At 34.5% G+C, this 24,082-nt stretch overlaps 1 protein-coding gene across 3 annotated transcripts in view; it reads right to left on the bottom strand.

Annotated features, from left to right (window-relative positions):
• Positions 1 to 24,082, bottom strand: part of CSMD3 (CUB and Sushi multiple domains 3) — a 578,246-nt gene that overhangs the window by 457,007 nt on the left and 97,157 nt on the right. For all 3 annotated transcript variants that reach the window (XM_056483904.1, XM_056483905.1, XM_056483906.1), the window contains exon 3: positions 15,878 to 15,990. In XM_056483904.1, coding sequence (XP_056339879.1) covers positions 15,878 to 15,990 — 113 coding nt within the window. The remainder of the gene's footprint in view (positions 1 to 15,877; positions 15,991 to 24,082) is intronic.

Genomic DNA, 24,082 nt, shown 5'->3' with positions numbered 1-24,082 from the left:
GCTTTTCTCTGACAATAAAATTACATTTAATTGCATCTATGTCAAGCCAACTTCAAAATCTGTCAGTATTTGCAGGGAAATAATCCCTTCAGGAACCACATTTGGCATTCATATTAAACCAGGAAGTTAAAATTCCTGATCTTGGTTGCTTTCTACGGGTTACTTATTACAGAGTCATAAAATAATTCAGGTTAGAGAAATTTCAGGAGAGCTCTAGTCCTGACCCTGCTTAAAGCAGGGTCAACTAGAAGAGCAGATCTCAAAGAGGCGATTCCACAATCACTCTAGACCATTTTGGTTAGTATGTCTGCCTTTCTATTCACTTCAATGAAGACCCCTCTCTCTAAGCTCCACACAAGTATTTGAAGGATGCTCCCTGTCCCCAGAAGCTCTTCTCCAGGCTGAAGAAGTACATCTTCTTTCACCTCTCTTTGGAGGATGACCTTTCCCTGAACTTGATCCATTTTTCTTGCATTGAGGATCCAACAATGAATGTCATATTCCAGATTTAAAAGCTGTGGAAAAATTTGCTTTCCCTGGTTTACTGACTACACTTGCATTGATGCAGCACAGTATGCTATTAACTTCCATTGCTTCCTGGGTATACTGTTGAATAATGTAACAAGTAGTTGAAGCTTATGTTTATCCTGTTACAAGAAAAGAATATTCTATTCTTAATAAATGAACATTCTATTACATTCTATGTTTTCCCAAAACAACCCAGTAAAGACGATTTTAGGCCCAAATGAAGGACATGAACAGGAGTTCCTGATACATTAATTTTCTTTTTAAAAAGAGTATAGCATATCTATAAGTGTCTAAAGAAAAAAAAAATATTCAAAGCAGTCTGACTGGAATCTCAGAAAGGCTATTGGTTTATTTTTTCCCTGAAGCTGACCTTCTCTGTAATGTGAAAATCAACACTAGATGTATCTCACTATATTTACTGAAAAGAAAAATGTCTGTGGTTCAAGTCTTGAAATAAAGCTTTTCATTTGTTTCAAAACCATAATGGTATTGCCCTTTAAGAAATCTACTGCTTTAGCATGTGGATATGTAAGAATATTTAAGTTTGTTTTATATACCAAACAAACAGACTGAATTGTTGCCACAGAAGAAGAGACAGATGACTTTCAGTGGATGCCCTGTTACAACTAATTAGTTAATGCATTTTGTTCCTAAAGTAAAATCAGTTGATAACCATCCTAAGAATTCTGTGCAGGCTCTGTGGTAAATGAAATGTTTATGTTTTCCTATGCTAAACTTACATAGATTAAAACTAGAAGATGATGTAACATGAATCTTAAATTTTTATTCTTCAAATGATGTGAGCACAAATAGCAATACTCATTACCAAAAAAGAAAGGTAAACTGAAAATTCAATTTGGCTTTGCACTAATGCATTGAATTTTTCAATTCTTCCTGCTCATAGAAGATCTATGAACAAAATTAGTTTATATAATTATTAATTAATTTAGTTAGTTTCAAATACAAAAAGAGCCAACAGATCAGATGAACTGTAATGAAGTTTTAATTTTGATCAGGAATGGAAACACATATTTACCTCAGATCTGTAGACCATATAATTAAATATAGTGCAAATCTAAGTAAATTCTGTAAGTTTCCTAGCTTCCTGACTATCAAAGAAGTGGACAAATTCAGAAAAGAGAGTGAAAGCTATTCCTGCCTTTGTTGCATAAAATAAATCTACCAGCACATAATAGGTGAAATGATCAGACAAGCTGGTTGAGGGTAGCACTGTGGAGGAGTTTTTGACTCATTAGTGCTTGGATGAGGAGAGGATGAGTTTAATTGAAATACTGCTGTGGCCTTTCAGCATTCCCACGAGCTGAAAGTCCCAACTGCCCAGGAGTCAACGCTCATCTGTGCCCCAAAGGCAGGAACAGCACTAATGCCACAAGTTCTTATGTTTTTCACCATGTCACATGCACTCATGTAAGAATTGTGTAAACCTGGTTAAGATTTCTGGGGAATGGGTGAAAAAACATTAATACTCAAATATGTACAATCATGGCAATGAAGATAAAAAACTGTGTTGCAGTGTGTCCAAGTATGACTTACCTATACACCTACAAGTCCTAGTTATTTATGCCTATTTTATAGACAGTAGTAAGGACAAAAAATCTAGCAGTACTCTGGAAATGTTTACCTCTACCCTCTGCTGTACAGGATGTCTGCAATGACAATACAGAATATTAACATCAGCACTGTATTGTGTATTGGCAGACTTGTGTAGTGAATCCTGACCACCTAATCCCTCATACATGATAGGAGTTATAAACAAATGTAGGAGCCCAAAAATGCCACTTACAAGATAATATACTGGGCTTGAAGGAGACAGCTATAGAAACAATGCCATTAAAATGAAAGTTTAAAAAAAACTCCTAAGAAAGGAAACCAATCTCAGAAAACCAGGAAGGAAAAATTCCTATTTTCCTTCTTTTGCATAGGTAGTACTGGCAGTGAAGACTGATGCATATCATGATTTTCATGGACAAGTCAGAACATTCTGTCTATCAAATAAACAAACTTGATTTAAGTTTTCAAATATAGAGACAGAAGAAGAGAAAAGAACTCCATCTCTTAGAAGTGAGCAATGAAAGTATACTCTGAAATATCTCACACAGAAAGGCCAAACTTAAAACCAAAGGCGTTCCAGATGAGAAGCTGGAAAAAAAGAGATCTCCATCTCAAGGGAAATTGAAAGAGTTCAGAAGAAAAATCAGTTTTAAGATTTCAAATTCTTAAGTTTCTCTTTTGTAACTATTTTCAATCTATAAAACAAATTTCATCTTTGGGACTTTATTTTTTCATTTTTATTATATCATTTCAAGTCTGTATAGTGATTAAACTGGATTCAAGTGAATATAACAGACACACTGTGTAATCCTGTCATAAAAGACCCAAAACCAAACATGACAAACTTGTTTCTTGGAGCCTTTGCAACTCGAAACTATCTTGGGAATCCAAAATACATTCCATTTTCTTCTAAGGACCAAGCATCAGTTTTGTGTGAGTAAATCTGTCAGCAGGTTTTAAGCATTGAAATGCAGATAATTAGTGACTCGATTTACAACTCTAAGACTGCTATAACCTCCTATTGTCACTCTGCATTAAACGTGGTGCATCAAGATGTAGTTTAATAAACGTTTTAAATTAAAATAAATGTGCTGTTGTCAATGGAGCTGTTTTTTCACACTATCAGTTGTGTGTATCTCATTTATGACTTTGGTTGCTTGGATTGCTGTTGGTGTTTTTGAGCTATACAGCAGGCTGGATCAGAGAAAAGGATGAGGGAATAACAGGTGCAAAACAATTTGTTTTCATCTGTATTATTTCCATGATATTTCTCCCTACATAGCCAGGTGAGTGCTGAGTAGAGAGGAAGAAAGGAACATCACAATAGCAATCGGATGAAGTCTGTAAGACCCTAAAAGTAATAGTGATATTAAATAATCAAATTAAAATAATTTTCTCTTCAATGCTTTTTTAATTCCTTTTCCTGCTCTCTTTCTGACTTAATCACACCAAGTTTTCAGGTAACCCCTGAAAACTTCTCTAGTACTGTGCTTATTTGTCTCGGTCCATGGGTCAAAATTGAAATGCATTCCACATCAACACTAATGTGAAGAACACATGTTATAAGAGTCTTCCTATTTTTTTGCAGTTATAACTAAATCTCTTTCATCAATGCTTGGGTTCTGTCTCCTTTTGCATTTTAATCTTTCCAGAACTTATTCTTTTGATTTCTTTTCTTTAGTTTTGAGCAATTTTTCCTGATTTTATTAAATGTTATTTTATGCTGCACTTATGAAATATCCTATTAATAGTAAATAAATAAAATGTATTTAAATGATAAAGATGTATTTAAATGATAAAGAAGAAGTAACTCAAATGGTGGGTTTAGATTAGATTTTATGAAAAAGAGCATGATGCTAATAATGCCACAGTCTCAGGATTGATCTTGGTATGAGCCATTCACTTAACAGTGGGACTCAATAGTCCTTGTGGGTCCTTTCCAACCCAGAGTAGTCTGTGATTCTGTGAAAAATTCTTTGCTGTGTGGGTGGTGAGGCACTGGAACAGGATGACCAGAGAAGTGAACACCACACATCCCTGGAAGTGTTCAAGTTCAGGTTGGATGGAGCTCTGACAAGCCTAGTCTAGTAGAAGGTGCCCCTGCCCATGTCTGAGGATTGGAACCAGATCAGGAATCTGTATTTCATTGCATCTCAACGATATGCTAAGCTGTGATGCATTTCAGCTGTGACAGTAGCAGAATTGTGGGTGGAAGAAGAAAGTTTTTCCAAAAGAAGCTTCATGCCCAGAATAACACATTCTTATTGCTTGCAGTATGAGCTCTTGTGACAAGTACAGAACTGAGCAATGCTATGCTGTAATTAAAGATGACACAGCACATTGTTATTTAACAACAATATTTGCCTATAAACATCTTATTCTTGTCATCTGTCTGCTTACTATTAACTAGTAATCTGGAGTGACAGGGTGCTGAGAAGAATAAGCATTTAGCACAGACTTTTATATCTACATCATCAGTTCAGACCTGGGCTTCATGTAGAGAAGCCATCATTTAGGAGCATTTTCTTACCCTGTGATTTCAAATCATTTCCCATAGGATGCATATTTCATCACAAAATCAGCCCCACAACTGGCATGAAGTGCATCAATGTTGATTATATCTTTAGAGAGACTGGGAATTGAATGCTGCAAGTGGCAACAGTATCTGGCCCTAAAAGAACTAAGAACACATGGCTTAGAAGCACGCTGACAGAAGAATAAGGGTAGAACAAGATTATTCTAAATTAAATTAAAAAATAAATATTTTATAATCCTATTATTTTTATTTCTTCTTTAATCATGCAATAAATATATAAAGAAGTCTCCTAGTCTTCTATGTTTTTTTTTTTTTTAATATGAAAGCAGTAGGATTCTTTTCTGATATCAGGTTTCTTCATTTTCTCAATACACACTTCAGATGCTATTTTATAGCAGGGAAACTTCAGAATGCAAAAATTAAAAAGAAAAGAAAAGAAGGTGTAAGAATTCTGTACCAAAACTTTAGCTGATATTTTAATGAGTTTTCTTTTAATTATTCCAATGTTATTATTTTCAGAAAATTCTTTTTAAATGTTACATTCTACAGGTGATGGAACTCATAGTTTTTTAGTATGTAATCTTTTAGGATCTTACATTAAAAAATTCATCAAGAACTAATAATTAATTAATCAATTTATCCAAAATAAAAAATTCATTATGATTTTTCTTAGAATAAATATCTCTTTAAAAAAATGTTAGTTTTGAAATTTTAAAATAAAGTTTTAAAATGTTGTCAATGTCTCATGATTTTTCTACATCTATAGTATTCATCTTAGATAAGCAGCTTTACTAAATAATTTTTAGCTGTAACATGCCACTGGTGATCCATGAAGTGTTAGTGGCCTATTGTCACCTGGCAAGGGAACGAATTTTTCATTACGATGTTCAGGTATTCAAAGGAGAATGGCTCTTCCAGAGAGAAGATTAATATTGACTTTTAATTAATTATTTCATATAAATATAAATATAATTTAATTATAAATTACTTTCAATTGTTTAAACTATTTTTTTTTCAAATTGTAAGGCATTTGACTGACCATCTAGTTCCACAATATTATTATCCATCCTTCTCAAAGCTCTCTAACTTGCACTGAGTTTTGCTTGTATGGCCTCACAGTCTATTGAGAAATTCTCTGCTAAGAGCTGTTCAAAACAGTAAATATCTTTTAAAATACACTTCTGACAAAATTAATTTTATTTCAATAGTCTGAGAATTCCGATCCAGAGTAAGCAATTGATTTTCTCTTTAAATAAAACTGTTGTCATAATCACCACTAAATAATTATACTGGTACTGTTCAGAATAATGTTAGTGACTGACATAATGGATGTTTAAAGTTCCCCTGTTTCCAAGCATTTTACATGTCACATAATTTTTGCTCAACAGTATGACTACCTTTTATAGATCTAAGTGTCCAAATACAAACTATAAATTTAACTAATGTGAAAAAGCTGCAAATTTTGAAAATCTGTTAAGATGACAAATGAGTCTTTTAGGTTACAGCTCTGTATTATTCTGTATTATGTTCTTTTCATAAATAAATTTCTCCATCTGCAGAGCTCCTGTCTTTGAAGAGTTTTTAAGATTACATGCTGGCATACTGAACTTGTTCTTGCAGATCTCTATATTTTGATATTTTTGCTGCAGAAGTTCTGTCAAAGCTATCACAAATCAAAGCCAAAATGCTATCAAAAACCCAAATGCAGTTTGAAGGATTAAGCCATGTAGTTCTAGATGTGTAAGTGGTGCTTATCAGCAGTTTCATTTTTATGAATCGTATGGATATTTCAAAGTCTGCTATTGTGAATGACTATTTCAAAATTTCATTGAGCTGTAACTTAAAACTGGAAGAAAGCACCTGCTTATAAACATGGAGCTTAATTTAATTAGGTATTTTAATGAGCAGTATATACTGGCTCCTGCAGAATACTGTTTCAGCTATATTGGATTACAGTTATCACTGCTTGTATAGACATGGGATCAAAATGTGTTAAACTAGATTGCCTTAAGATTTTTTTTGGTCAGGTTACTGTACTTAACAATATGACAGTCCAGTAGCTGAAGAATGTAAGTTCACCAAGAAAACCTTAGAATCTCTTGGGAAATTTCTTTCAAGACTTGCAGTGTATATTCAATTATTCTTTAAATGAAAAATGGCATTGAAAATATAAGAAAAAAAAAAATCTAAAGTAAGGCTGACATATAATTAAGATTTCAAATTAATCACTGTCTTAGTTAAGCTTCAATATGAGGCACGTATCAAAATGATAAATTGCAGTACCACAAGTTGACAAATATGGCTTATTTAACAACATTATTCTGAAAGAAATAAATTAAACAGAACATTGAGATAGTAAGTGGATTTTTACCAGACTAAGGGAGAGACATTTTTTTTTCCCCAGTTATTAAGTTTTTCTCAAGGCAGAAGAAATGATAAGCTATTCATTGGTTTTTAACTTTCAAAGAATGACTTTTTTTGCAAATAAATATATTTCCATTCATTTTGTCTGGAACAAAATGATGCATGTTCTGTGACTCTCTAATCAATCAAATTATTTCTTATTTTAAAAAGATTTATCAAAGAAAATTTAGCACTCAACAACCACTAAAATCTAACTGCTAATTATGGTAGAATAAAACACTGGATCTATAATCAAGCACATGTGCATGAGCTTTTTTCCTAAAAATTACATGTTATTTTTCAAATGAAAGAACAGGGAAGAGAATGACAAGTCTCTTTAGATGAATTTATCACATATTCTCCTAAAAATAGGATGACAAATATTTGGCAGCAGAAACAATTTTTATTATCCTTATGCAAAAGTACAGTTAAAGTGACACAGCCATCCATAATGAGATTTTGAGAGGTTCTAGTGTTCAGATACTCCCTCCTGCATGGCACAGTCCCCTGCCTGTATCACAGACCTCTAATCTTGGACTGTGTACTCCTTGCCTGGAGCTCAGGCACATAATTTTATACAGCAATTGCTCTTTTTTCAGCCTCACAACTGCTACTTTAGGCTATTCACTCATCTGAGTGGTAATAAAATGGCCAAGGGAAATCTTAAGCTGATCTAAGCTGATATGGTATTCTGAGGAAAAATGAGGAGCATGTGATCCCTTGAGGTGTTGGTATCCCTTTCAATCCTTGTGACTAGGAGAAAAGCTCTGGCTGCAAATGCATCCAGCAGACCAATGCCTAGTTACACAGCTGTCTCCAAGGGTTTGGGCTTCATAATCGTAGTACTTCATCAGAAGATAAGTAGGACTGCTGGGAAAAAATGAAACTACCTGATCAACGCAAATAAGAATATAATCGCATGTAGACCTTTTAAACTCAGAAGGAGGACCTTTAAAAATGCTCTTTTCAGGGAAGAGGGACCTATCTACAGAGTACAAGAAAACTGAGCCCAGATTTAGAAAGAAGGATGAGAAGTAAGTACTAAAATCGGGGCACTAGACTTTAAGACATCATATTTGGATTTATTTGGGGAATTGTTAGGCAGAATCTCCTGGGAAGCAATTATGGGGAGGAAGTGCAGTCAGAGAAATGGCTGATTGTTTTAAATGACATCCCAACTATTTTAAGGGGAAGTGAACTTTGGCAAATGACTCATGAGGCTAACAAGGGAGCTTCTTAATGAACTAAAATGCAAAGTACAGACCAAAAAAAAAAAAAAAAAAAAGGGAAAAGGATGGACAGCAAGAAAGGTGTACAGAAATGGTGCTTAGGAACAAAAATCAAGAATGTCAAAGGCCAAGGAAGTGTTTGATGGATTATACAAAGGGATTCTAAAAATATGATAGTGGCAAAAAAAAGGATGTGGAAGATTGCAGATTCATCAGGTGACAAAGACAGTAATATTCAATATGGAAAGACCAAAGAACTCCATGTCTTGTGTGCATCATTTTTCATAAGGAGTAATTTGTTCATGTATCAATCCACCTGGGAAGGAGAGAGGTAATTGGTTCTGGGTTTACATCGAAAAGTTGGATATATTCAATTCACAGATTCACCCAAGGGCACCAGAAGAGCTGCCCCACCCTGACTGAAAAGCAACTGTCCATAATCCATGGAAAATTATAGCAATCAGCTGTAGTCCTTCATATTAGACAGATTAATGATTCACTTGTCCTAATGAAAGCAAGAGGGATCACTACGGGCAGTATAAACTAATTCTCCTTCCCTCAATTCCTGGACGTAGCCTAAAGAGCACATTTTTGTAATCCATCCCCTGAAGGATGACACTAATTGGGGGTAGTTAGCACGGATTTACCAAGGGCAAACTATGCTTGGTGGACCCAAATGACATTTAAGCATCTGAAGGGATGGAATAAGTGGCCACTGCTCTCAGCAGCAACTGGCCACTGCCTCCAGCAGCTCTGAAACCTGGACATTTCCTCGCCTGGCCACAGGACCTGGGATGTGACTCAAGCCACTTTGCTGCTTTGTAGATTTTACCAGTTTCACAGCTGGGCAAGTGTCCAAGAGAAACACCAACACACACAAGACACTGACAGGATGGGCTGCAGACTGCCACAGGCAGGACACTGCTGTGTCAGCACTCCCTGAACATGAGCACCTGTGGCCAAAGACTCTCTTTGTCTGACAGACACAGGGGGTCATTCATGCAGGCACACTCAGAATTACCTGGTTTCATGAGCACACCTGCGTTCCCACAATCAGCATGATCCTTCTGCCTGCCTGGCAATCCCACACAGATTCCAGGCCCTCTTACTGGCCCCAGGGGTCCCCTCATCACTGGCTGGTCCAGCCTGATGCTTACTAGCCAACATGCAGTGCTGGTCCACTTGTCCAGCATGGACTCCTCATCCTCCTGCTACCTCACCCTAGACCCAGAACCTCCTTCCTGCTGGTTATTCCAGATGGAAGTGTGCAGGTGAGTGACCCAAGCACAGCCAGTGGCACACCCAGGATGGAGAAGCTGCAGACAAGTTGTCATCACAGCACCTGTCACACAGCATCCTCCAAGCACTGCCACTGAGCCCCTCACTTGCTTCACTCCCACAGGCTCCTCCTGAGAGCTGTTTTTTGGGACACACAACATTCCCACCCCAGTGAGTGGCAGCTGAGATCCCCACCCACTCCAGTAGCTGGCATGGAGAGAGACCCCAGTGTCTCCAGTAGAGCAGGGTTACCAACACCCCAGCCTGTCTCCAGCTGCTGGCACTCAGCCCTTTAAACCCTCACACAGGCAGGACAGAGAGAGGTTGCTCTGAAAACTAAAAAAAGATTTAATAAGATATGACAGGTTGTGGTGATCGGGTGCAGGCCTCAGCCAGACAAGTGTACTGATCAGAGACTTTTTTCACACAGCTGTCACAAAATGATGAAAATGCAGAAGAATGACAGAAAATAATTCATTATTTGGAAAATTAGTTTATGTTAATGCTTCAAAAGCCCATATTAAAGAGATAGAGTACTCTGAAGCCTGAGATTTTACTGCAGTACTTAAGAACCTCCATAAGAAGTCACAGATGCCAATAATAAGGGCTCTATAATTTAGCAGATAAAAGCAGAACAAAAGCCAGTGGCTGGAAGTTCAAAAAATCAAAATTAAAAGTCTTACTTCTAAGTGAGGCAGAGTGATCAGTGAGATCAAAGAAAGTTTCTTAAAGCTTCATGTCTTTGAGACCTAACTTTGTTTCCAGAAGTTATTCTTTAGTCAAATCAGTGTTGTGGCATCATAAAAATAGTGTGAAATGCTATGAAAATTAACCATATTAAGTCCACGGAGCTGTTTTTCTCTCTACTTCCTCTGGACTTATACAGGAACAGTGCAACCAGCACAGCATACAGGTAAAATATGTAGAAGCACCATGGCAACCTGGTATTGATTTCATAAGAAATTTATTGTCTTCTGTGCTACAGCTTTACTATGCATCTGACATTAGGAGTGGCATAAAAGTCTGTTGTAGATACAAGTCCATGAAGAGGCATTAGTGGGATGTTTTCCATCCAAGCTAGTATTCTAAGACAAATATGATTTGTTAGATAATTTTCTGGGACTTCCTAGACAATTTGGCAGATATTCATACATTCAGACAAAATACAGAAACTCCAGCACATTTTTTTTCTTCCTGTTATCCAACATACTGAATAGAAGTAAAAATAGAAAATATATATTGACTTATGTCTAACATGTTGCTTTGTTAGGTTTAGTATGCTTCTTCTAAATGTATCTATTTATGCAATTTAATAATTTCCTTTCCTTTCCTTTCCTTTCCTTTCCTTTCCTTTCCTTTCCTTTCCTTTCCTTTCCTTTCCTTTCCTTTCCTTTCCTTTCCTTTCCTTTCCTTTCCTTTCCTTTCCCTTTCCCTTTCCCTTTCCCTTTCCCTTTCCCTTTCCCTTTCCCTTTCCCTTTCCCTTTCCCTTTCCCTTTCCCTTTCCCTTTCCCTTTCCCTTTCCCTTTCCCTTTCCCTTTCCCTTTCCCTTTCCCTTTCCCTTTCCCTTTCCCTTTCCCTTTCCCTTTCCTTTCTCTTACTATTAAGGGGTTGAAGCAATGTAATGACAAGGACCAGTCATATCCACAGCTGTTATGGCAAGATATGAACAGCAACAACAAAAAGCCTATAGCATCCATCAGGCAGTAAGCTTGGTAACAAATTTCCAGCTTAAATTCTGTGGCTTTTACAACTCCAACCTGGCAAACAATTTTTCAGTGGATTTCTTGCAGAGAGCACTCCAATATTAAACAATACTTCATTAGTACTCCTTTAAATTTTATATTAAGCTAGCAGTGATATTATTAGCTTTATACAGCTAGGACTTCATGAACCTTACCTGAATCCAAGATTTATATTGTATTTAGCCACATTTCTGAATTCTGATATGCACAGAGCTAAAAATAGTTTATCCTATTTGTTCACGTTCTCAACTTTATACTAACTGCCAAAACTATTTTGAGCACCCACATCCTGGCATATTTAAGTCCTATTAGTATTTCTTATCTACATGCTTCAATAATGCTGTACATCAGCTACCAATTTTTCTTAATATTGCTGAAAAAATTCATGATGAGTCCACAGAAGTTACTAGATGGAAATCCTAATCTCTTAATAAACATCATCTGCTTCCTTCTTTGCTTCCCCACTTCCCATTATTCATAAAGCTGTGATCATTCTTGAAATTTTAACATTGCTCTCAAATCCCTCACAAAAACATTCCAGCAGAATTGCTGAACTCCATAGCAGCACTCCAGTACAAACATTAAGACCACTACTTACACAGTGTATAATAATTCAGTTTTATAACTCAGCTTTAAAATTATGTGCAGCAGTACAAACCAGATAAAGTTATGTTTCATACCACTTTTATAAATATTTACAATTCACCTGCTGGGCATTCAGAGTTTTCACTATAAGGTAATGTACATATTAATTTTTTTTTTATTCTTTGCCATGGCCAATAGGATAACACAAAAATGTCTATCATATTTAACTTGAATAAAGATTGCCATAAATTCTAGCATTACATTTCTTAATGAAGTCAATGATTTTAGCAATGTCAGCTACCTGTTTAACAGCTGTAAAATAACACAGTGAGAACAGAAGGAAGCACTGTTCAAAGCAGGACTATGTCTACTGAATCCCTTTGCTGTGTAGCCAAGCTGCTACATTGCTTTCTTTCTCAGCAGCTGTATTTCTCCTCCTGTACTCTCAATGAATAAAGCTCCTTATGTATCTTAGGACAACAGGAAATGGAAAAGTGCATCAAACTCTTCTATTCCAAAACGAAATTATCCCACCAGAAATAAAATAAAAGAGTACAGCTACACGGTACTTAGCCTAAATTATCAAATAGGAGATTAAGTATAGCATTCCTTCTCCAGATATTAATACCTATACATGTTGTAGGGAGCCTGAAAGCTAGTAAAAAACTCCACAGAAAACTCTCCAGAAAAAAAACCCAAACAAAACAGGCACAGAATCAGCAGACTTAGAACTTCCCCATTTTTCACTCCAACCAGCAATGCCATGTCACTAGACAGCGATAAAATTAGCTCCAGGGTATTTTTAAAATCCCTCCTTAATTTTTAGTGCACCTCACCATTTTCTGTTGTCACTGTAAGTGAAGTCTATTACTTTTGAGTAATCTGTTCCAGTTTTCCCTCATGAAACAATTTTTCTTCAGGGATATTGTGCTACATAGAGAGGTATGTTTATAGGATGTGTTCTTTTCTGAATAATAAAGAAGCTGAACATGAAGGAGTTTGTGCATAACAGTATCAAAGATAAATATGGCACTTGATATAGAAGAAAGAAAGGAGGTGAGAAGAAGAGAAAGAAGAAGAGGAGAGAAGAATGTAGGGATATAGATTGCAGACTGAGGCTTATGATATTAATGTTTAGCAGGCCAGAGTCAATATTTTGTGGCCTGTAGTGCACGTGGTTTGAGTGAATGCAATTACAGTGGCTTACATATGGTGGCTCGGCATAGTCTTTCTATTAAAGATATCATTTTATATCTTTTCATAAACATTTTTATTCTGAAGAGATCAGAATATGACTATGTTCCTGTGTGCTATGATCAAGAAAGCCCATCACAGATTCATATCTCCCATAGATTCTGTCGGGTACTCTGGAGTTTCTTGTCAGCTTTCAGCTCAACTGCAAATTTGTCAAGAGGATGAGAAGTCAGAAAAAAAAATGTTTGGAGGCTTTAGGTTTTTTTTTTGTTGTTTGTTTTTTTTTAATAGTGAACAATAACAGATTCCATGTAACCATTTACCTATACAATCTCTTTCAAAGCATTTCAGAAGAAAGTGTTTTAAATTATCTCAGATTATGAAAGGTATGTTCCTTCTTTTTCAAATTACAACTGGATCTAATCCCTGCATATATATATCTCCACTTCTCACCCTATCCTCTCATGCCACCTCTATAATTTTGCTTTATTGCAATGATAGGTTGCTAATCATTTCTATCTTAAATTTCAAATTACATATCCATAATGAAGCTTTCAATTATGAGGCCTGATATTTAAGGGTACTAAATATGCAGATATTTCATCAAGAAGCTAAGAAGGAACTACTGGGCAATCAAAATTTTTGAAAACTGGCAGAACCAGATCTTAAAATGTTGATTGCAGGGTTATACATGTTCACAAAGAATAGAAAAAGAACAGAAATGGAAATTGCCCTGATGTGATTACCATTTAAATACATCTATTTTCTCCCATCAAGGGAAGAGGCATTAAATGAATATACTATAATGTAATGAGTTTTCATTTCTTTGCTATCTGGATATAAAGAGGATAGCTTCATATGAAGTCAGAAAAAAACAGGTATTGAAAGAAAAATTCTCTGACGAAATGAAGTTACCTTGATTCAGGTCTTAAAACAGTAGGTCTGGCTGTGGTAGGGGAGACTCCATTCAACTAAGACTCTGATATCCAGCCTAACTTTTTGAAAATTCTTAATTTCACAAAATAAAACATCAGTTTCAAAAAAAGATGAGTATCAAAGTTCAAGGTAAAAAACTTATGTTTTGCTCTAAAATGCTGATTTCTGTGGTTGAAGGTAAAATTTCCCCAGACTGAGCTAGGAGTTTGAGTTCTATTAATCAGCACGTTATTTTCACCTAAAAATGAACTATGTGAGGACTCAGTCTTATGTGCAAGCTGAAGTCTACAGCTGATCTTCCATTTTAGTTTTAATCATTCTCAATCATAACTGAGATGCACAGTATGTTGTCTGTTAGCATTAGCAATGAAAAATCTTTCTGTAAAATGTTGATAAGAAGGACAGATGATACGATATATAATGAATTCAATTAATGCATGAGAAGCATATATTATATTTTGCATAGTTAAAAATCCATAGGAATTGCATAGTTTGTTTTAATATAACATTTTTAATAATGCTGATGCTGAACAGTTACCAAATGCTTGAAAAATTAACAGGCTGCACAGCAGCTATAATCTAGACAAAACCAGTTACATATAGCCTGATTTCCTCTTTTCTGAATTATCTGGTTTTTATGTGCACCCTCCCAGCCAAAAAAAGATAGTGGGTAACCATTTCAGCTATTTTCTCTATAACTCAATAAGGGCCTAAAAATGGTGTTATGTTTTTCATTTCATGTTTTTATACATAGAAGGGAATTTTTATATGAAGTAGAATTCTAATGCATCATACCTGGAGGTAACCTATATCAGTGGCTGAAGACATTTTACTACAGAGTGATTCTGGACTGTGTTTCAATAGCAGCCCTTCATTGCATTACCCATTTGTGGATAGTTTCCTAGCTATCAAAGTGTTATTCAGCTAGTTACTGCCTCAGAGATGAGTTTCTACTGCAGATGGGACCAAGTAGGGTACAACAATGACCTCAGAACTTCTCCAGGCAGTTTACTATAGCTCTGGCTTTGCTGACAGAGACACTCATGGAAACAGGAAAATCAAATGTCTTAACACCAAGTGTTTTTAAAAAAGAGGGGGGGGAAAAGTACAAAAAGAAAAAAAAAACAAATGACAAAACACTATAACAAATAAAATGAGAAAAATATTTTCTTTTATGTCCTATAAAAACTTGTTAGAGTTCATAGTCCCTGGTACTAAGAAATGGGTTTAAAAAAGGAATGCATTATATAAACCAACTCTTCAAACACTACTATACTGAACTTGATCATGAACAAGATCCTTCCTGGAACATACATATACAATACTATAAACTTCTGGACTTCAGGAATACATGTTCCAGCTCATTAACTTCAGTATCTGTGTGCAAACTACAGACAGTTGTGAAAATTGCTATAGACAAATAGCTTTATGTCAATTCAGAGAACTGAGTCAGCATTTCCCCTATGCAAACATATGAGAAGGAATCCATCCATAAAACTTGCAGATGCCACTATCCAGCAAAATCCAAGACTAACTAGTAAAGTCTTGACATTAATTTGAATAAGCATGTGTAAGAAGAATCAGAACAATAACAATTAAGTTTTTCAGAATTAAAAGAACTTGCCATTATTAGAGACCAAAAAATATTTTTGTCTGGATGGGAGACTATAGATTGTAGAGTTTGAAATATTTGGGTTTGAGATATGACTCTTTGCATCTGTGAGTGATTACACAAAAAGCAAATATTTTAACTTGGATAAGGCTATATGTGTATTTTTGTATATTTCTGTGGGATGCTTAAGGTTTTTGTTATGTATAGAGATCAGAGCAAAAAAAAAAAAAAAAACCAGAATATTTTGTTAAGAATGCCTTACCTTCATAGTAAACTTTAAACCCATGAGCACTAACTGCAAAGTCACTTGTCAAGCGCAGTGAAAATACAGATTTTGTACTTGTCACAGGTGGAGGAAGATGAAATCCTGTTAACCTAAGAAACAAAAAAGCACAATTCATGTTTAATTGCTTGGTAAATAAAACTGTGTGTGACAGATGGCTGTTCCAAATAATATTTAATCATGGAAAGGACAACTGCCTTAAAAGTTTGTAGCTTGCATTACATGAAAAAATCATTTTATATAGTAAATGAGGAATTAATAGAAAATTTGACTCTCTTTGACGGACACTATATTTATTATAGATGATAGTAAGACATAGAAACTGGACTTAAAAACAGTTCACATTATCAGTAGCTGAAAAAGTAAAACAACCAAAGAAATCACAGTACACTAGACAATTTAGACTCCTTAAAGTTATATTCAAAAATGTATTGCACTATATATCTTACACAGGCTTCTTCTAAAATTTGTAGTAGCTGAATTTTTCCACAGGAATATAATGAAAGAAAAGGACCATCATTCACTTTAATGAGGGAATTTAATATTATTTAAACTGTGCACTTTAGCCTCAAAGAAGAAATTTCTGATCTCAACCCGAAAAGTAGCATCATTGTGAAATAACAAATCCATACAAAAAGCTCTCTTAAAAGGAATTACAGGGTCATGAAGATTTGTGGGATTTTTTTGGTGTTTGTATGCTTGGTTTTGTTTTGTTTTATTAAAACAACCGTGTTTGAGACACAAATGAAAGAAACATTTTTTGTGCACTCAGCCTGCTGATAAGCTCTGCTGATGCCCACTTCTACATATTAATTTGATGTACATATGACAACACTTCCTCAGTTTTGGGAGAATAACCTCATCAGGGTTCAACAAAGCCCACAATATTTAACTGCCAAAAATGCATAAGGAACCAGTTGAAGAATTTAGCTTTGTACACACACCAGTGAGGTCAGACATACCTCTGGAACCCAGTTAGCCATGTGTGGTGAATTGTGCAGCAGATAGGAGGATATATTTTATTAATGATTGAGATTGAAATTATTTTCATGTGTTTGTAGATAAGCCCTTATGTTACATTTTACTTTGAATTTAGAATGACAGAAAAATTTAGGTCAAAAGGGGCCTGTAGAGACCACATAGTTCAATGTACTGTTCAGAGTGGGCTGAAGGTCAGAGTTAGTCCAGGCTGCTCAAGACTTAAATTTTCCCTTTTCATTGGTAGAACAAATTCACTGTGATTTTTTTGGGTTTTTTTTGTTTGTTTGTTTTTTAATGCAGATATATATACAGCTACATAGGCTGGTCTTTAGGACACTTTAAGAAATACACAAACTCTGATAATTTTACTGGAATAGATGATATATATTTTTAATTTTACTTCATGTAGGAAAAAAACATCAATGAGGTTTACGGCTGTTTTATTATATTTACTTCTGCTTATTCTGAAATTCAGTCTCAATCTTCTGAAATCAGAAATTAACTGGTAAGTTATGTCCTGCCATTATCAGCATTTCTAGTTTCATCAGAGGGAAGGATATAGAGTGATGAGAAGCCTAGAATTCAAAAGGTCAGGAAATTGTTTGCTAAAAAATACTTTAATTGCAATATTAGCATTTATTTAATATTTTTCTTATTTTTAGCTTTAAGATACCTTCAGATGCATTCCATATAGTGTATTAGTAATTTACCATGAAGCTTATTTGCTTCATGGGAGTCAAAAAAAATTTTATATTTTTATTTGATCTCTATATACTTCATGTCCTTAACAGATACTGTAAATTAATGGGTATTATATAGATGCTTTCTCTTAAGCAATCTTTTGAAAACAAAACAAAATTAAAAAAAAAAAAAAAAAAAAAGAAAAAGAAAAAATTAAAAACCTTCTCTCTTAATACAATAGCCAATTTATGCTATTGGTTACAGTCACGACAGATATGAAAGCCAAATAATAATAGTACTTACATCACATAACCAGAACAATGAAAAAACATGAACAAAAGAAGCAAAGGCCCCTAAAGAGGTAAATATTCACATATTTATATGTAGCAAGTCCTCAGAGGGAGTATTTACAAAGTTGTTCTTTGTTTTTTCATTGGCATCTTTATGAATAATATAATTAAAACAAGACTAAAGAACTTATGCTGATATGAAAAGATGGAGAATTATGTACAGAATATTTATGATTTAGGAAATGCATTTTTTTATTAGGAGGGTACCTTTTTGTTCTATTAATAAAAAAAAGGTTATAAAATGCTTACATCTCCCAAACAGCCATATGAATAATTGTTTTAATAAGTCAATCTCAGTGCATTTTTTCCAATGGCTAAGTCATCAACCAGTAAAGAAATTAATTCATTGGTTAGTATCAACACTTTGAAATAAACTGGCCTAATGTTAAACCAAACCAATAATTTGAATAAAACTTTAACTTGTGTCTCACAGTAGGCTTAGCCTGTGTCTGGGTATAAACATGTATCCAACAGAAAAGAAGCACATAGTTATCCCAAAATATTTAATTTTATGTGTGGTACATAGACACAGCTTAGATGGGTAGTGGATTTTTTAAATGAACACATGTGCTAGCATAGTAAACATTGCAGCTCCTGATGCAAAACAGATCATTACAAGAGCTGTTGGATACCATTTAGCTTTCAGCAGTGGGCCTTTTATAACCATCATTATGTCACATTTAGTCAAAAAGGATAAGCTTGTTTCTCTAATTTGGTTTTCTACACTTCAATTGATATGAAGAAATTCGGAGGTAATATTTTTGGTTTAGTGGATGCAAAATGAATCAAAAATTTTAATAAGTAAAAATTCAGTGTGTGAATATGACTCAGTAAAATACTACAGGTTTTTTAGAAAGAACTGTAAGGTAATTCATTCTGACTATTGAAATAGCCTATATACTTGAGTATTATTCATTAGGTACAAAAAGACATTGACCTTAAAGCTTAAGTCTTATTTGTATGCTAAACTCTACAAATTATCATAAGCATTAGCTAGAACAGTTTTCATTGCCATTTAAAATGAAACACAGCAAGCACATCATAACTGCAGGAGAGAGATGGCAGGTAAGCAGAAAAATACCTGTAAGATAATGTGTGTGCAAAGATCTGATTGTCACTTATTCAGATCAGTCTAAACGTCCAACTAAATGTTAGACAACCAAATGTCTAACTGAGTACACTCTGGTAAAAGTGAAACTTTAGGTGGAAACATTATGCAAAATTAGCAGTCATCTCATTAAGCAGATATCACATGCATATTAAACACATTTAAAATTTAAATTTCTTCTAGTAGCTGAGGTTTTTTTATCTTCAGCAATTTCCCATCTTACATTCCATTTGCATATCTCATTCCATTTGTATCAACTTTTTTCAAATTTAAAATACTTAATGGAGTTATTCAGGTCTATTGCTGTTGTAGATACTGTGAGAAATTCTAAACATCAGCACAGAGTTGGTAGGTATGACATTGTACCACCACAAGATCCATGTGCTTCTGGAGAGATGGAGGCCTGGCAGGATGTGCCTACATCTTTTGCCATGCTCTTGAATCATTCCTTTATAGTCTATCACTTTGGCAGAAAAAAAATTTACATTATGAATGCACTTTTTTTTTTTTTTTTTTTTTTTTTTTTTTTTTTTTTTTTTTTTTTGGGTGGGATTATCTGTTCCTTTCCTTCTTTCCCTTTTTGACTTTGGAAGTGTTCTCTGATTTCATTAAGAGATGCCATAAGTACCTGATACTGGCTTGGGTAGCCATGGCAAACCATGGAAACTAAAAGACAATGTCTACAGAGGTTTTCTGTTTCAACTCTTAAAAGCTCAAATTTTAAATTGTGACATTCTACTTGAGTACTTTGATTTTGATGATGTTGGTTAGCTACAGAGTGTCATCAAACACAGAACAGTGATACAAATTTGTAAATTAATATATACTGCATATGAATGAATAGATTTGCTTTTTTCTTTGTGGTGTGTCTATCCAGCTTGCCAGGCACCTAACACCCACAGGGAATGGACACATTATGTGTGTAGTGCAAGACTCCAGATGTTTCTGGGAGCTTAGGAAAAGGTTAAGAGGTATTTTTATTTATTCCACTTTTCTATATCAGAAAGACCAGATGTTCCTCCTGAAAATTTATTGTATATAGAAATTCTAAAACTCCAGTAGTAAATATGGTGAAATTAAAGATATCATTTGGAGACACAATATGTATTCAGTATCTATATATTACTTGCATGCAAAACTATAATGATAAGTAGCTGCAGTAACATGAATCTGGAAATGTTTTTACAATCATCTCAGAGTATAAGAATGGAAAACAGAAACACACATTGCCTTGGAACCAGAGAATAGGAAATATGAGAGATATGTGCTTAAATTACTCCATGTAGACCCAAGACTGAGGAAAAAAAATCATCACCATCATACTCTTTGACAAAGAATTAATCTTGCTGGTTGTTTGCCATAACTATCCCATGGTGCCATCTTTATCCTCCCAAGGCAAACAAAAGTGGCTGAGGATCCAAATGAACATCAAAAGCACCACAGAACACCATCAGAGAAAAGAGGTAGATTCCAGGAGGATTCTGTACAATTTTAACTGCATATTTTACATAAGTAGTTGTTTGGAGTATGAGTGTTAGTAATATTGTAGGCAAATTAGTAACAATAGTTGTCATATTCACTGCTATATTTTTATTTGTTGAGACTACTTGGTGAAATAAGACAGATTTTGAGTCCTCAGATGTCTCTTAAGTACTTAGGGTGCAAGTACATAAAATATCTTGATGTAAAAATAAAGTGACTAAAGGATGTCTTTTTCCAGGTGAGACTAGCTTTGAAGGAATCTGTGTCTTATGAGTCTTCTCACTCCATCCTTATTTATTTTTTCAGCAATGGAAAAAGTCAAATGGAGTCTGAAAAAAACCATTGTCTTATGTACACAGGAATTTCTAAATATTCTGTCACCACTAATTAAAATATAATAAATAAATTCTAAATAGTTGTGATAATGTTTTAACTTATATGAAAATTTGTAGCAATATTTTTTGACACTGTAAATGATTGAAAAATGATATAATTCTTTTCTTTTAAATATGTCATTTACAGAATGTGTCTCCATGTCTCCTCCTCCTGTAGGTTACTATATTCTGTCACAAGCTTAAGATTCAAAAAAAGAAGGCACCTATATTAAACAGTTGAATGCTGTTTTCATTTTCATTTTAAAAGACTACTACTCCAAGAGCAATTAAAATCTATTTTAATCTCTCCCACAATCTTTTTCCAACACATATGTCAATTTTAAAATGACAAATCATCTCAGATTTGTGGTTTCCAAGACTTTAGAGTTCTGATTGGAATTTTTTGCAGTTTGATCAACCATTTGTTTTCTGCTTTTACTGTGGTCCCTGTGATAAAATTTAAATCATACATCACTTTAAGCTGCATGCTGAACTTTAAACTCATCAGCTCACAAGGAAGACCAGCTCCCAGCTTCAGGATCTAAATAGAGCAATCATTTCATAATTGCAGAGTTAAAATTATGGAAAGAAATCTTGATTAGTCATGCAAAAGTTCTCCTAGATAAACTGTTTACTTGAGACTGTGATGTGATAAATGACTATTTCCTCTTTGCTTGTGTGTCTTAGATATTTGCTGTTTGACATTGATTACGCTTTTAAATAGGTAATTTTTAAAAATGTATTTTAACAGTTCTTTTTATTGTTTTGCTTTCTTTTCAGGTTCACAAGATTCTAGCATTTCTATTAATTATTTCCAAAGAAAATACAATTCCTCAAGAATATTTCAGCTTAGACCCGATTGTATCTGAAGAAATTCACCAAAAAAGTTCTTTTAAGTGAATAGCAGTCACACTTAATCTCAATACATTTTTGATTAGGTCAGAAATTTTACAGCAGGAAGAGTTTTAGTCTAATCTGAAAGGTGCAAGAAATGTTTGTCCCTAATTTGTGTAAAATTATGCAGAAATAAAAAACATGTTAACATGCAAAGTTATTGTAATTTTGATTGTAAAATTAAAAAGAGTATCAAAAAATCAAATCTATACATTCTCACTTGTAATTTAATCTCCAAATAACTGTTTATTGAAGTAAAAAGAAGATAGATTCTAAAAAAAGAATATGCATAATAAGCAAAGTGCCAAGTATAAAAGAAAAGTAGGTAAAACAAACTGTTGCATAACTTCATTGAGAATCTTCCCCACAAGTAAGGGCAAACTTTCTGAAGACAACAGAAATGGAATTTTATTCTATATTTAGCAGTTTATAGGAAACATAAATATCTGATATTTTCAAATAAGAGATAAAATATTCTAATTGATTTTTTTTTTTTTTATTTTAAATCAACTTTTCTTTTAAAAACACTTGACTTTACTTTTCCTTCCACTATGAAATTTCGGTCTTAATGATAAGACCGATAAAACTTAAATCATGATAATGATTTAAGTTGATAATCTTCAGATAATGCTATTCTTAAAATCCATAGCATGTATACAAATGAAACTTCATCACCAGTGGATTTTTCCCATTAAGCTATCTATAATCCTTCTACCAGTCACTTTATTTGCTGGTTTGCCCAGTAGCTTGCTATCTGTTATTTATGCAGAGAGTACCAGTCAATACTTAGCAAATAAATACATCTTGAATTTAGTAAGGTACTGTTGAGGCTTGGTTTTGTTGGACCACATGCTGATGAATCCATTATTAGCTGCTGGAGTCCTGTCTGTGTGGTTTTGTATTCATACACACTTCTATTAATTTTCTAAGTAGCAGATGATTAGATTTAACATCTGACTAGCCTGATGCTACATTGATTCAATTTCAAATTTAGTGAGATCTTTTGCCTGCCAGATACTTGTTTAACATTTTCCCACTAGCTCTAATTATTATTCAAAAAAAGAGAAAGCCCTCAACAGAAGGGTTTGCTTATTTGCATTTTCTAAGATAAAATCATGATCTTCTCACCCAATTTGTTGCTGCATTTTCTGTGGCCAGCATCTACTCAACTAAAATAAAAATATTCTTCAGTATTTTTTCCCAGACGCAATCTTGTTTTCATCTAATACTAATCAAATATTTGGTTCTGATGACTATATCCCCTTATTTCTACATGTCATGGCATTTTCTTATTTTGAATACCAAGATATTAAAAAAAAAGATATGATTACTTAATAAAGCATGGATTTAAATGTTGATTATATCCAATTTGACATCCCATATTTTGGTTTTTAATTTTTTTTGGCTGCCCTCTTTCATGGGAATGCAAAATCTAGCATCTGTTTCTCTTTCAGTTTGTTCCGTGATTTTTATTCTGATATTTTATTTTTTTCTGTGCCACTTCCATAATAATTCATCAGACATGTAAGCATCTGTGTGATTTTGACTGGGGTAGAGTTAATTCTCTTCACGTTGATTATTATGGGCTGTGTTTTATATTTGTGCTGAAAGCAGTGTGGCAATACAGGGATGTTTTTGCTCTGCTGGGCAGTGCCTTTGCTGTTCCCCATATTGTCACGCTGGTGAGCAGGCTGGGAGTGAATGGGAAGCTGGGTGCAAACACAGTGGAACAGCTGACTCCAAACAACCCCAGGGACATCCCATACCACATGGTGTCCTCCTCATTATGTGAAGCTGGGGAAGAAGGAAGGAGAGATGTTTGGAATGATGGCATTTGTCTTCCCAAGTCACCATCACTCCTCAGGGGACCCTTTTCTCCTGGAGGTGTTTGAATGCCTGCCTGCCTGTGGGAAGTGGTGAATGAATTCCTTGTTTTGCCTTGCTTGTGTGTGTGGCTTTGGCTTTGCCTGTTAAACTATCTTTGTCTCAGTCTACGACTTTTATGACTTTTGCATTTCTCTTCCTCTTCCCCCTGGTAAGAGAGTGGCTGTGTGGTGCTTGGTTGCCAGCTGGGGTTAAACCACAACAGCCTTTCTCATCTCTAAACAGCAAAATGAGCATCTACCGGTAGAAAGTTTCAAAAGCTCTGAAAACTATTTAAGGAGCAATAGCAGTCAGCCATAAGTGGTAGTCAGCAGAAAAGCAAGGAAAAGCAAGGTAATATGCTTTTAAAAATTAAGTTATGCATTTCACTACCAAAAAATTATGAAACAAAATATCTTCTATGCCATTAAAAAATGTTATTTAAATATCA

Source organism: Oenanthe melanoleuca, chromosome 2, assembly GCF_029582105.1.
Source record: "Oenanthe melanoleuca isolate GR-GAL-2019-014 chromosome 2, OMel1.0, whole genome shotgun sequence".
NCBI classification, from domain to species: domain Eukaryota; kingdom Metazoa; phylum Chordata; class Aves; order Passeriformes; family Muscicapidae; genus Oenanthe; species Oenanthe melanoleuca.
This window is presented reverse-complemented; position numbering and strand designations above follow the sequence as displayed.